The sequence below is a fragment of the Anomaloglossus baeobatrachus genome, chromosome 6, assembly GCF_048569485.1.
Source record: "Anomaloglossus baeobatrachus isolate aAnoBae1 chromosome 6, aAnoBae1.hap1, whole genome shotgun sequence".
In the NCBI taxonomy this organism is placed as follows: domain Eukaryota; kingdom Metazoa; phylum Chordata; class Amphibia; order Anura; family Aromobatidae; genus Anomaloglossus; species Anomaloglossus baeobatrachus.
This window is the reverse complement of record NC_134358.1, coordinates 373,987,163-373,999,306: the sequence shown is the minus strand read 5'-3', so window position 1 is coordinate 373,999,306 and position 12,144 is coordinate 373,987,163. Positions and strand designations below refer to the sequence as shown.

General features: G+C 47.0%; 1 protein-coding gene across 1 annotated transcript in view; it reads left to right on the top strand.

Annotated features, from left to right (window-relative positions):
• PKD1L1 (polycystin 1 like 1, transient receptor potential channel interacting) overlaps nucleotides 1-12,144 on the top strand; it is an 884,746-nt gene that overhangs the window by 336,866 nt on the left and 535,736 nt on the right. Inside the window, exon 18 of the mRNA XM_075316120.1 lies at nucleotides 571-810. Within this exon, the coding sequence (XP_075172235.1) occupies nucleotides 571-810 (240 nt within the window). The remainder of the gene's footprint in view (nucleotides 1-570; nucleotides 811-12,144) is intronic.

Sequence of the window (12,144 nt, the reverse complement as noted above, 5' to 3'; positions counted from 1 at the left end):
AACGAGGGAGACGCCTCAGAGTTAATTGCAGCCCTTAGAGTCCCTTGTCCAATTACTTTTGGTCCCTTTAAAAAGAGGAGGCTATGCATTACAGAGCTATGATTCCTAAACCCTTTCTCCGATTTGGATGTGAAAACTCATATTGCAGCTGGGAGTGTGCACTTTCAGCCCATATTATATATATAATTGTATTTCTGAACATGTTTTTGTAAACAGCTAAAATAACAATACTTGTGTCACTGTCCAAATATTTCTGGACCTAACTGTATTATCCTGTCTCTTTATCATTTGTTGTTTCTAAGACTTTTTAAAATTTAATTCAAACTTATATTTTATAGGGGTTTGATTATTTTTGGCTTTCTACAGTTATATAACTGCCAGTAATTAATTAGATTCCAGGCTCTAATCTGCAATTTCAAAATGACATGTGGATTTGAACTGCTTATTTTAGACAATTAATTTATTAATTGTCAATGTCTTTCATTCGTGAGAATGTTGTACACTTCTATTACAAGACTGAATATGTTTCTAAAATAGATAATATATAATAGTTTTCTCTTCATTATCCAGATATGATATTACAGTTAATGCATCAAATCAACTCGCCTCCTTTACCTCTGATGCACATGCTATATTTGTCCAGAGAAAGGTGATTCCGAATCGTCTTGTTGCCAGTTCATCAGTCCTAATAAACTCCAATGTGAAGTTTAACTGCAGAGTAAATTCTGGAACAAATGTTAGCTATTATTGGAATTTTGGAGATGGTGTACAGAGATTTGGAAATAACAATGATACACATATATATACCAGGTAAGCTTAGCTATAATGTCTGCATGTTATTTCTCTATTTGTTAAAGCATCACTCCAGTGTTTTTTGGGGGTTTTAGTGCTGAAGTTGTACTTTAAATCTAAGGGGTACTTTGCACGCTGCAACATCGCTAGCCGATTGTAGCGATGCCGAGCGTGATGGTACCCGCCCCCGTCTCAGATGCGATATCTTGTGATAGCTGCCGTAGCGAACATTATCGCTACGGCAGCTTCACACTCACTTACCTGCCCTGCGACGTCGCTCTGGCCGGCGACCCGCCTCCTTCCTAAGGGGCACATGGCAGGCATCCAATAGAAGCGGAGGGGTGGAGATGAGCGGGACGTAAACATCCCACCTACATCCTTTCTTCCTCATTGCAGGTGGGACGCAGGTAAGGAGATGTTCCTCACTCCTGTGGTTTCATACACAGCGATATGTGCTGCCGCAGGAATGAAGAACAACATCGTACCTGTCGCTGCAGCGAAATTATGGAAATGACCGACGCTACACAGATCACCGATTTTTGACTCTTTTGCGATCGTTTATCGGTGCTTGAAGGCTTTAAACATTGCGACGTCGTTACCGGCGCCGGATGTGCGTCACTTTTGATTTGACCCCGACGAGATCGCAGTAGTGATGTCGTAACGTGCAAAGTACCCCTAAGTCCCCTGCCTCCAGTTTTATATTTACCCTCTGGTGATTTTCATCCTTTTTTGGCGCTGCTGCAGTATCACAAAACCATCTTGTGACTGTAACTTCTGACTGGCTGGAAGTCAAAATTTACATCACAAGCTCTCAGTGCATCTCTGTGAGAGCCAGAATTAGGATACCATAGAGTTGTATAGATTTGTGACCTCCGACCTGAAGTAATACTTTACATATGGATTAATGTTCTAACTGCCAAAGTCTAGCCAAAATCCTGAGTGCACTATGTATGTAATGCTCCCTTAAAGGGGTTGACTGTTTTATTTTTTTCTGCTTTTTTATGAAATTTGTTGAAGACTTAAAGGGAACCTGTCAGGTGCAATATGCACCTAGAACCATGAGCAGTTCTGGGTGTATATTGCTAATCCCTGCCTAACTCTGCCTAGTCGCCCGCATTAGCATATTAGCACTAACTCTGCCTAGTCGCCCCCATTAGCATGTTAGCACGCCCCCGTGGGCATGCTAGCATGCTAATAAATGCGCAACGTCAGAGGATGATCTCATTCACCTCTCCACTGCCATCGCCGCTTGATGCTGGATTTCAGCTCAGTGCGCAAGACCCTTGAGGTCATGCATACTACTTCAGTTTGAAGCCAGGACGCGTACACCCGGCTTCATAGTGTGCATGACCCAAACTCCCGGGTCATGTGCACTGAGCCAATGTAGTGCCCAGGGATATGGGGTACTCGGTACCAAGCAGTACTGATACTTGGGAATGTCACTTTGGTAGACGTTGCCCGGTCCCGTGCCCTGGGCCCATTTTGTAATGGGAGTATTTACAGGGTAGATAAGAGTTTTTGTCATGTGACGCCACCTGCGATTGCGGTTTAGGATGGAGAACCGCCGCTGCTAAATGTGGGTACTCCAAGAGCTGATGGTAGTGGCAGATGTGATGGTAGGCCCTCCGCAGGTAGGGCTGTGTCTGGGAGATGACGGAGACCACACCAGGTCCACACCAGGTTGTCTTTAACAGTCTCTACTCACTGTGGAGCCAGGGGTTGCTGGTTCAGGTCCCAGGAGGACTAGTGCCAATGTAGTGACCCAGGTTGCTCTGTCCCCGGCACTCTCTGTAGATTGGGTCCCCGTAGCATGGAGCGTTTGGGGGCCCTGACTGTCTTTTTGGGGCACAGTCTCCTCCATACGGCGGGCAGTGCGGACCCTGCGGGAAGGTAAGAGTCCGAACCGCGATCCTAGTTTACTGCTGATGCCCCCAGATTATTTGGTTCGGTGAAGTCAGTGACGTCACTGGGCAGGTATTTATCAAACCCTTTGAAACTAACGCTTGACCTAGAGCCCTGTGCTCTGTTTGTGCCCCAGTCCCAGCGGTATCTCCGGTATAATCCTGGTGACCTCTCTCCTGTGCCCCCAGGCAGAAGCAGATTATAATGAGGGCAATCTGGGCTACCGCCCGGGGCCCGAGGCTCCAGGGGGCCCCTGCTCCAAAAAGTAAATTGCCTCCATTATAATCCGCATGAAACATTTTAAAGATGCTAAGTCGTCCAGCCACCCTGCAGTACATCGGCAGGACTAGCGCCTCCATCAGGGCAATAAGGGGGGCCCAGGTCGCTCATAGAGAGCTGCCCTCTCTTTCTGCTAAGCACTAATCTATGTGATAGGGGCAGAGTAGGGGAGGAAATGTACTGGAGCAGAACGGAGGCTGAGAAGGTGAAGGACCTTGGCTGATCAAATGAATGGTGAAGTGACAGGTTGTTCAGCTGCTGCAGCCTCCGTGCAGCTCGCATTAGCTTCTCCCCTCCTCTGCACCGATCAGGAGCTGTAAGATGAGGTAATGTATAGTGTGTAACTGTGCTTGTTGTAGAACTGTGTGTGTAAATGTGCAGGTAGTCTGTCTGCCTTTTTCACTGGCTAGTTGTCTCTTTCCATGGCTGTCTCTTTCTCTCCCTAGCTCTCTTTCTTTCCCTGGCTGGCTGTCTCTTTCTCTCCCTGGCTGGCTGTCTCTTTCTCTCCCTGACTGTCTGTCTCTTTCTCTCCCTGGTTGGCTGGCTGTCTCTTTCTCTCTCTGGATGGCTGTCTTTCTCTCCATGGATGGCTGTCTTTCTCTCCCTGGCTGGTTGTCTCTTTCTTTCGCTAGATGGCTGTCTTTCTCTCTCTGGCTGGCTGTCTCTTTCTCTCCCTGGCTGGTTGTCTGTTTCACTCCCTGGATCGCTGTCTTTCTCTCCCTGGCTGGCTGTCTCTTTCTCTCCCTGGCTGTCTGTCTCTTTCTCTCCCTGGTTGGCTGGCTGTCTCTTTCTCTCTCTGGATGGCTGTCTTTCTCTCCCTGGCTGGTTGTCTCTTTCTTTCGCTAGATGGCTGTCTTTCTCTCCCTGGCTGGATGTCTCTTTCTCTCCCTGGCTGGCTGTCTCTTTCACTCCCTGGATCGCTGTCTTTCTCTCCCTGGCTGTCTGTCTCTTTCTCTCCTTGGCTGTCTGTCTCTTTCTTTCCCTAGCTGGCTGTCTCTTTTTCTCCCTGGATGGCTGTCTTTCTTTCGCTGGATCGCTGTCTTTCTCTCCCTGGATGGCTGTCTTTCTCTCCCTGGCTGCCTTTGTCTTTCTTTCCCTTTCTCCCCCTGGCTGGCTGTCTCTTTCACTCCCTGGATCGCTGTTTTTCTCTCCCTGGCTGTCTGTCTCTTTCTCTCCTTGGCTGTCTGTCTCTTTCTCTCCCTGGCTGGCTGTCTCTTTTTCTCCCTGGATGGCTGTCTTTCTCTCCCTGGATGGCTGTCTTTCTCTCCCTGGATGGCTGTTTTTCTCTCCTTGGATGGCTGTCTTTCTCTCCCTGGCTGGCTTTCTCTTTCTTTCCCTTTCTCTCCCTGGCTGGCTGTCTATTTTTTTCCCTTTCTCTCCCTGGCTGTCTGTCTGTCTCTTTCTCTCCCTGGCTGGCTGTCTCTTTCTCTCCTTGGCTGGCTGTCTCTTTCTCTCCCTGGCTGGCCGTCTCTTTCTCTCCGTGGCTGTCTGTCTCTTTCTCCCCCTGGCTGGCTGGCTGTCTCTTTCTCTCCCTGGATGGCTGTCTTTGTCTCCATGGATAGCTGTCTTTCTCTCCCTGGCTGGCTGTCTCTTTCTCTCCCTGGCTGGCTGTCTCTTTCTCTCCGTGGATCGCTGTCTTTCTCTCCCTGGCTGGCTGTCTTTTTCTCTCTTTGGCTGGCTGTCTCTTTCTCTCCCTGGCTGGCTGTCTCTTTTTCTCCCTGGATGGCTGTCTTTCTCTCCCTGGATGGCTGTCTTTCTCTCCCTGGCTGGCTTTCTCTTTCTTTCCCTTTCTCTCCCTGGCTGGCTGTCTATTTATTTCCCTTTCTCTCCCGGGCTGTCTCTTTCTCTCCCTGGATAGCTGTCTCTTTCTTTCCCTTTCTCTCCCTGGCTGGCTATCTCTTTCTCTCCCTGGCTGGCTGTCTCTTTCTTTCCCTTTCTCTCCCTGGCTGGCTGTCTCTTTCTTTCCCTTTCTCTCCCTGGACGGCTGTCTCTTCCTCTCCCTTGTCTGGCTATCTCTTTCTTTCCCTTTCTCTCCCTGGCTGGCTGTCTCTTTCTCTCCCTGTCTGGCTGTCTCTTTCTCTCCCTGGCTGGCTGTCTCTTTCTTTCTTTCCCTTTCTCTTCCTGGCTGGCTAGCTAGCTGTCTCTTTCTCTCCCTGGCTGGCTGTCTCTTTCTTTCTCTCCCTGTCTGGCTGTCTCTTTCCCTAGCTGGCTGTCTCTTTCTTTCCCTGGCTGTCTCTTTCGTTCCCTTTCTCTCCCTGGCTGTCTCTTTCTCTCCCTAGCTGGCTGTTTTTTTCTTTCCCTTTCTCTCCCTGGCTATCTGTCTCTTTCTCTGCCTGGCTGGCTGTCTCTTTCTTTCCTTTTCTCTCCCTGTCTGGCTGTCTCTTTCTCTCCCTGTCTGGCTGTCTCTTTCTCTCCCTGGCTGGCTGTCTCTTTCTTTCCCTAGCTGACTGTCTCTTTCTTTCCCTTTCTCTCCCTGGCTGTCTCTTTCTCTCTCTGGCTGGCTGTCTCTTTCTCTCCCTGTCTGGCTGTCTCTTTCTTTCTCTCCCTGGCTGGCTGTCTCTTTCTTTCTCTCCCTGGCTGTCTCTTTCTTTCTCTCCCTGGCTGGCTGTCTCTTTCTTTCCCTTTCTCTCCCTGGATGTCTCTTTCTCTCCCTGGCTGGCTGTCTCTTTCTTTCTCTCCTTGGCTGTCTGTCTCTTTCTTTCCCTTTCTGTCCCTGGCTGGCTGTCTCTTTCTTTCTCTCTCTCCCTGTCTGGCTGTCTCTTTATTTCTCTCCCTGGCTGGCTGTCTCTTTCTCTCCCTGGGTGGCTGTCTTTCTCTCCTTGTCTCTCTATCAGTCTGTGTCTCTCTCTCTGTCTCTATCTGTCTCTCCACAGAAATCATATTACCTCACACATAAGCTTCTTATACTAAGAGCGTCTTTCGTTGCCTATAGCAACCAATCATAGCTCTATTGACTTTAATGTAAGCAGGTTTTTTGGCGAATAACTGTAAAGCGTGTGGTTAATTTTTCCCCTCAAAACATAGTTTATGATGTTCCCTGAGTCAAATGGGGTGTCTGTGCAAAATATCATGATTGTATATGTGATTACTTTAGTGGACATAAACACATACATACACTCATGCATACATACACACATACACACAAACACACACACTCAGCTTTATATATTAGATATGCATATGGCTGACCATTCTGTCTGGGGCTCGTCATTTTGATGACCTGAAAAACGATGCATGCAGCTTTTTTCGGGCTGTCAAAATGACAACTAGCGGTTAATGTTTGATTGGTGTTTGCAGAATTGGAGATTTTCCAAGAGTGATGGGGGGACTGTGGAAAGTTGGAGGTAAGTATGAATAGGAGAATCTCAGCTCACCCGATACATGCATCACCTGGCTCCTTTCTCTGGAGGACGGTGCAGGGAGGTCAGCTCTGTGTTCAAAGAGGCAAAGTCCGGCAATGGAAAAAAGTTGTTTCCAGCATCATGTCCAAGAAATAAGTGTAAAAAGAAATTTTATTCTATAACTTGCTTGCAAATCCAGCAGGATATGTCTAAAGCGGGCTTTACACGCTGCGATATCGGTACCGATATCGCTAGCGTGGGTACTCGCCCCCATAAGTTTTGCGTCACGGGCAAATCGCTGCCCGTGCCGCACAACGTCGCCCAGACCCGTCATACGGACTTACGTGCCTGGCGACGTCGCTGTGACCGGCGAACCGCCTCCTTTTTAAGGGGGCGGTTCGTTCAGCGTCACAGCGACGTCACAGCTGCGTCACTGAAACGCCGCCCAATAGAAGCGAAGGGGCGGAGATGAGCGGGACGAACATCCCGCCCCTCTCCTTCCTTCCGCATAGCGGCCGGGAGGCAGGTAAGGAGAGCTTCCTCGTTCCTGCGGTGTCACACAGAGCGATGTGTGCTGCCGCAGGAACGAGGAACAACTTCGTTACTGCTGCAGTAACGATATTTGAGAACGGACGCCCATGTCACCGATGAGCGATTTTGCACGTTTTTGCGACGATGCAAAATCGCTCATAGGTGTCACACGCAATGGCATCGCTAATGCGGCCGGATGTGCGTCACCAATTCCGTGACCCCAACGACTTCGCATTAGCGATGTCGTAGCGTGTAAAGCCCCCTTTAGACTAAGAACCTCTTTTAGGTGTGAAATGTCCATCCAACCTAGTGTTGGTTTTAATCTTATGGAGTAAAATTGGTTTTTGACCTTATTTCTTGGACGCGATGCTGGAAACAACTTTTTTCTATTGCCGGAGGTTCGAGAGGTAGAGGCGGAGCTGTGGTGGAGTCTGAAGGGAGCCTGAAACTTTTGGCAGTATGGGGTCCTGAAATTCTTGGTTGCAGCCCTGGGCAAAACGTATGAGCAACATACAGGGTGCAGCGTGGCTGAGGGAGCCCCTCACACCTGTCTGCCGAAGAGGAGCGTCCTCTGTAATGGTGACGGTAGACAGCGTTGTTGCAGGCCATGCTGGAGTCCAGGAGCCTGAAGAGTGGAGATGGATTAGTGACCTGTTCTATGGAGGTGCCTGCCGACCTGTTCACCAGCAGCAAGCAACGGCGGCACAATATGTGAAAGGGGGGGCAATGGCGGCACACTATGTGAAATGGGGGGGAATTGTAATTTTCTATAAGGTGGGGACGACGGTGTCTTCTATCAAAGTGTTCTGGGGCATGCCATCTGATCTATGTAGTGTCAATCTTCCATTCCCAATCCATAGACTGTGTATGTATAGATTGGGAATGGAGGATTGAAACTCCATGGGTGAAACTCCCCAGCACACTGTGCCTCACTGGCCCTCCCTCCATCTTGGATATTTCCAATGTCTGACTCCACATACTGTGTGTGCCCCTCCATCAGGATATTCTGCATGTATCATGAAGTATGTAGTGGATATAATGGAGGGGTGCACACAGAGTGCAGGCCGGGGACATCTGCCCACACCAATCCCATACCCCAAATATATTTTTACTACTACAATAAGGCCGTGTGCACACATTGAGTATTTGGTGAAAAAAAGTCACCAAATGCTGAACGTGCACACATGGCCTTACAAATAATGAGGTAATAAACTCACCAAATACAGTCATATGAAAAAGTTTGGGCACCCCTATTAATGTTAACCTTTTTTCTTTATTACACTTTGGGTTTTTGCAAGAGCTATTTCAGTTTCATATATCTAATAAATGATGGACTCAGTAATATTTCTGGATTGAACTGAGGTTTATTGTACTAACAGAAAATGTGCAATACGCATTTAAACAAACTTTGACCGGTGCAAAAGTATGGGCACCCTTATCAATTTCTTGATTTGAGTACTCCTAACTACTTTTTACTGACTTACTAAAGCACTAAATTGGTTTTGTAACCTCATTGAGCTTTGAACTTCATAGGCAGGTGTATCCAATCATGAGAAAAGGTATTTAAGGTGGCCACTTGCAAGTTGTTCTCCTATTTGAATCTCCTATGAAGAGTGGCATCATGGGCTCCTCAAAACAACTCTCAAATGATCTGAAAACAAAGATTATTCAACATAGTTGTTTAGGGGAAGGATACAAAAAGTTGTCTCAGAGATTTAAACTGTCAGTTTCCACTGTGAGGAACATAGTAAGGAAATGGAAGAACTCAGATACAGTTCTTGTTAAGCCCAGAAGTGGCAGGCCAAGAAAAATATCAGAAAGGCAGAGAATGGTGAGAACAGTCAAGGACAATCCACAGACCACCTCCAAAGACCTGCAGCATCATCTTGCTGCAGATAGTGTCAATGTGCATCGGTCAAGAATACAGCACACTTTGCACAAGGAGAAGCTGTATGGGAGAGTGATGCGAAAGAAGCCATTTCTGCAAGCACGCCACAAACAGAGTCGCCTGAGGTATACAAAAGCACATTTGGACAAGCCAGTTACATTTTGAAAGAAGGTCCTGTGGACTGATGAAACAAAAATTGAGTTGTTTTGTCATAGAAAAAGGCGTTATGCATGGAGGCAAAAAACACGGCATTCCAAGAAAAGCATTTGCTACCCACAGTAAAATTTAGTGGAGGTTCCATGATGCTTTGGGGCTGTGTGGCCAATGCCGACATTGGGAATCTTGTTAAATCTTGTTAAAGTTGAGGGTCGCATGGATTCAACTCAGTATCAGCAGATTCTTGACAATATTGTGCAAGAATCAGTGACGAAGTTGAAGTTACGCAGGGGATGGATATTTCAGCAAGACAATGATCCAAAACACCGCTCCAAATCTACTCAGGCATTCATGCAGAGGAACAATTACAATGTTCTGGATTGGCCATCCCAGTCCCCAGACCTGAATATCATTGAACATCTGTGGGATGATTTGAAGCATGCTGTTTTGTAAACAGGAATGGTCAAATATACCTTCATCCAGGATCCAGGAACTCATTAAAAGCTACAGGAAGCGACTAGAGGCTGTTATTTTTGCAAAAGGCGGATCTACAAAATTTTAATGTCACTTTTATGTTGAGGTGCCCATACTTTTGCATCGGTCAAATTTTGGTTAAATGCGGATTGCACATTTTCTGTTAGTACAATAAACCTCATTTCAATCCAGAAATATTACTCAGTCTATCAGTTATTAGATATATGAAACTGAAATAGCTGTTGTAAAAACCCAAATTGTTGTAAAGAAAAAAGGTTAACATTAATAGGGGTGCCCAAACTTTTTCCTATGACTGTATTCTATGTGTGCACATGCCCCAAGGCCTCGTCCACATGTTCAGTATTTGAGTTTTTGTTACCTTAGTATTTGTTAAGCTATGTTCACATAGGGCACTTTTCAGTTTTGTTTTGTTTTTCTTTGGTTTAATGCAAATGCATACTAATAACAAGGTGCAGCTTTTGCTCAGATTTTGCTGCAGAAAAAAACACCCTGTGTGAACATTGGCTAAGGTCATGTGCACATGTTCAGTATTGTTGAGTCTTTACTAGAGATGAGCGAACCGGTCCCGGTTCGGCTCGAGGTCGGCTCGCCGAACGGGGGTCCCGTTCGAGTTCGGTTCGTCGAACGTTCTACGAACCGAACTCGAACGTATAGGCTAGAATGGGAGGCAATCACAAACACATAAAAATGCATGATAAATGTACACAAACAGTTAATAAACATTGCCATAACACTTACCGGTCCTCGCGATCCCTTCTGCACTCTGTCTCCTGCCGCTATTCCATCCGATGATCGCTGAATCCTCCCGGTGACGGCACTGCCAGCAGAGATGCAGGACCTATCGTGACGTCAAAATAGCCATGTGACCAGTCACGTGGCTATTATCTCATTGGCTACAGACTGGTCACATGACTATAACACGTCATGTAGGACCTGGAAGTGCATCTCTCCGGTACACGGTGCACATATGTGTATCGCCGTGTACCGGCGACATGCTCTAGCACACGGTCGACTCCCCGTTCCGTTAGGGACCGGCTGACACAGCCGGTCATTAACGGAGATCACCGTTGCCATAGCAACGCAGTTAGCGGTGATGTCACCGCTAACCGCGGCTCCGAGAGCACCATTGCTATGGTAACGCGTCTGTCAGCGTTACCGCTAGCAGCCAGCACTGATCACTCACGGAGTGAAGGCTGCACGCTGCTTCCCGATTGTAGTGAGGATTATAGTGAGGATGGAGGTTCCCCAGCCCCAAGTGATGAGCTGGTGAATCTCATCCTCACTACAATCGTCACTACTACTACACTAGAAAGAAAGAAGACAGAAGAGCAGGATCGTGGAGGGCTGACAGGGGGTAATAAAGATGGAGTCTCTAATGTGTCTGTGTATTTATTTCTATTAAAGTATTTTTTCTCTGTGTGGTGTTTTTTTTAACCCTTTATTGGAGATTCTTAATGGCCGGGTCAAACGTGCCTGACATTAAGAATCTCTGGCTTAATACTGGCTAGTAAAACAAAGCCAGTATTAACTCATGATTACCCAACAAGCCACCCGGCTCCAGGGCTGTTGGAAGAGTTGGATACAGCGCCAGATGATGGCGTTTCTATGAGAGCGCCATTTTCTGGGACGGCTGCGGACTGAAATCCGCAGTAGAGGCGCCCAGAAACCTCGGGCTAGCCTGTGCTGCGGATTCCAATCCCCAGCTGCCTAGTTGTACCCGGCTGGACACAAAAATGGGGCGAAGCCCACGTCATTTGTTTTTTAATTATTTCATGAAATAAGTGAAATAATTAAAAAAAAACGGGCTTCCCTATATTTTTGGTTCCCAGCCGGGTACAAATAGGCAACTGGGGGTTGGAGGCAGCCCGTGGCTGCCTGCTGTACCTGGCTAGCATACAAAAATATGGCGAAGCTCACGTCCTTTTTTTTGTAGTTTTTTGGCAAAAAAAATAAAAAATGCTTCCCTGGATTTTCCATTGCCAGTGAAGGTAACACCAAGCAGTGGGGGTTAGCAGCCAGTAGCTGCTTGGATTACCCTTAGCTAGCAATACAAAAAATGCAGCGGGAGCCGATATATATTTTTTTGAATTATTTATTTAAATAACTAAAAATAAAATGGGCTTCCCTGTATTTTGATTGCTGGACATCACAGTGCTGTAAAAATAAATCTTTAAAAAAATGACGTAGCGCTCTGCGGTATTTTTGATTCTCAGCGCAGATAAAGCAGACAGCTATGGGTTGCCACCCCCATCTGCCTGCCGTTTCCTTGGTTGGCAATCAAAATACAGGGAAGCCCATTAATTTTTTCTATTTAGAAAATAGTTAAAAAAAAAAATGACGTTGGGTCCCCCCATTTTTGATAGCCAGCTAGGGTAAAGCAGACGGCTGTAGCCTGAAAACCACAGCTGGCAGCTTTACCGTGGTTGGGGATCCAATGTGGTGGTCCCCTCAGGCTCTTTTTTATAATTATTTTATAAATATTAATAATTACACAATAAAAGTAGGGTCCCCCCCAAATTGGATCACCAGCCAAGGTAAAGCGGACAGCTGTGGTCTGGTATTCTCAGGGTGGAAAGGTCCATAGTTATTGGGCCTTCACAGCCTAAAAATAGCAGGCCGCAGGCACCCCAGACGTGGCGCATCCACTAGATGTGCCAATCCTGGCGCTTCACCCCAGCTCATCCCGTGCCCTGGTGCAGTGGCAAACGGGGTAATAAATCGGGTTGATACTAGCTGTAAAGTCACCTGAGATCAAGCCCA